Source organism: Lactuca saligna, chromosome 4 (assembly GCF_052625555.1).
Source record: "Lactuca saligna cultivar CGN05327 chromosome 4, ASM5262555v1, whole genome shotgun sequence".
Classification (NCBI taxonomy): Eukaryota; Viridiplantae; Streptophyta; class Magnoliopsida; order Asterales; family Asteraceae; genus Lactuca; species Lactuca saligna.
The window spans coordinates 324006331-324007848 of record NC_136420.1 but is presented as its reverse complement, the minus strand read 5'-3'; the positions used below and the strand labels follow the sequence as shown (position 1 = coordinate 324007848).

Below are 1518 nucleotides of genomic sequence, written 5' to 3'. Positions count from 1 at the left end.
GACCCCTTTTTCAAACACTGGGTGATGTGAGCCATAATATAACTAAAATTTCAAACAAATCGCTGATAACATGTCGCAAGTCCATGAAAATTACGGTCTTCACTAATGATTTTGGGAACCGGCCACTCGCGTATGACACACACTTTTTCCTCATCTACTCGAATTCGAACTGGGGTAATGATAAAACCTAAAAATAGTAATTAATTGGTCAAAAAATTACATTTATTTAGGTTGAGATAAAGATTGTTACTATCTAAAATAGTAAGAACATCTGTAAGGTGTAGAAGATGCTCACTCTCTATCTTACTATACATGAGAATATCATCAAAATAAACGACCACAAAAGATCTAAGGATAGGTTTAAATACCTGGTTCATGAGCCGAGAGAAAGTGCTAGGTGCGTTGGACAAACCAAAAGGCATGACCAGCCACTCGTAAGTACCATCTTTTGTTTTAAATCTTGTCTTCCATTCATCACCTGGGTGAATACGAATCTAATGATACCCGCTTCGTAGGTCAAGTTTAGAAAAACCCTTGGACCCTTCCAACATGTATAACATTTCATCTAATCGGGTAATTCGAAATATATATAAGCCACCATTATCTTGTTGATGGCTCTGCTATCAACAAATATTTTCCAACTACCATCTTTCTTTGGAACCAACATAGATGGGCTTGTAGAAGGACTCATGGTCTCGCATATGAGAGCCTTTTTCAATAAATCTTCAACCTGTTCTTGTAGTATTTGGTTTTCCTTTAGGCTCATGCAATAGTTTCCTAGGTTGGGTAACTTAGATTCTGAAATGAAATCGATTTGGTGTTGAATATCACATATGAGTGGAAGTGTTGCTAGTAATTTGGTAGGGATAAAGGAATTAAATTTCGATAGGATAGGCGTTAATTTGGCATGAACATTAGTTTTGGCTCCCTCTTTGATAGAACTTGTAGCAACAATAGCATAAATGATAGATTTCCCCTTTATCTCTTCTTTAAAATCTCGATGAGACAATACCACCAGGCTATTTTTCTTCACGTCGTTAAGAGGGGTCGTGGGTTTACTAGATTCTATCAAAGAAACTAAATTCATCTTCACTCCATTAACCTTAAAGGAGTATGTGCTTTCCTTGCCTTTGTGTATCTCATCCCTATCAAATTCTGAAGGTCGCCCAAGCAGAATATGACATGCATCCATGTACACAACATCAAACCACAATTCATCTTTATTTGCCAATGGAAAAAGGGATTTGACATTGATCAGTGACATGGATCTCTCCAATCGATTTGATCCATCCTATTTTTTAAGGGTGTGGATGCTTTCTGGTAGGTAGTTTTAGTTGTTGTACGATTGTTCGAGAAACAATATTTTTAATAATCCCACCATCAATAATGAAGTCAAATATCTTCTGATGAACTACGAAGTGAGTTCAAAACAAATTATGGCATTGCGAGGGTTCTCAGTTACTTTAGGTGCAAGCATAATTCGTTGGATGACACATGACTTAGTAATGCAATCGTCAC

The 1518-nt window shown here is 36.8% G+C and overlaps 1 protein-coding gene across 1 annotated transcript; it reads right to left on the bottom strand.

The window, feature by feature from the left end:
• Positions 1 to 565: 565 nt before the first annotated feature.
• LOC145040909 (uncharacterized) lies at positions 566 to 1192 on the bottom strand. Its single transcript, XM_078988792.1, has one exon. The coding sequence runs from the start codon at positions 1190 to 1192 to the stop codon at positions 566 to 568; it is 627 nt and encodes a 208-aa protein (XP_078844918.1).
• Positions 1193 to 1518: the final 326 nt, after the last annotated feature.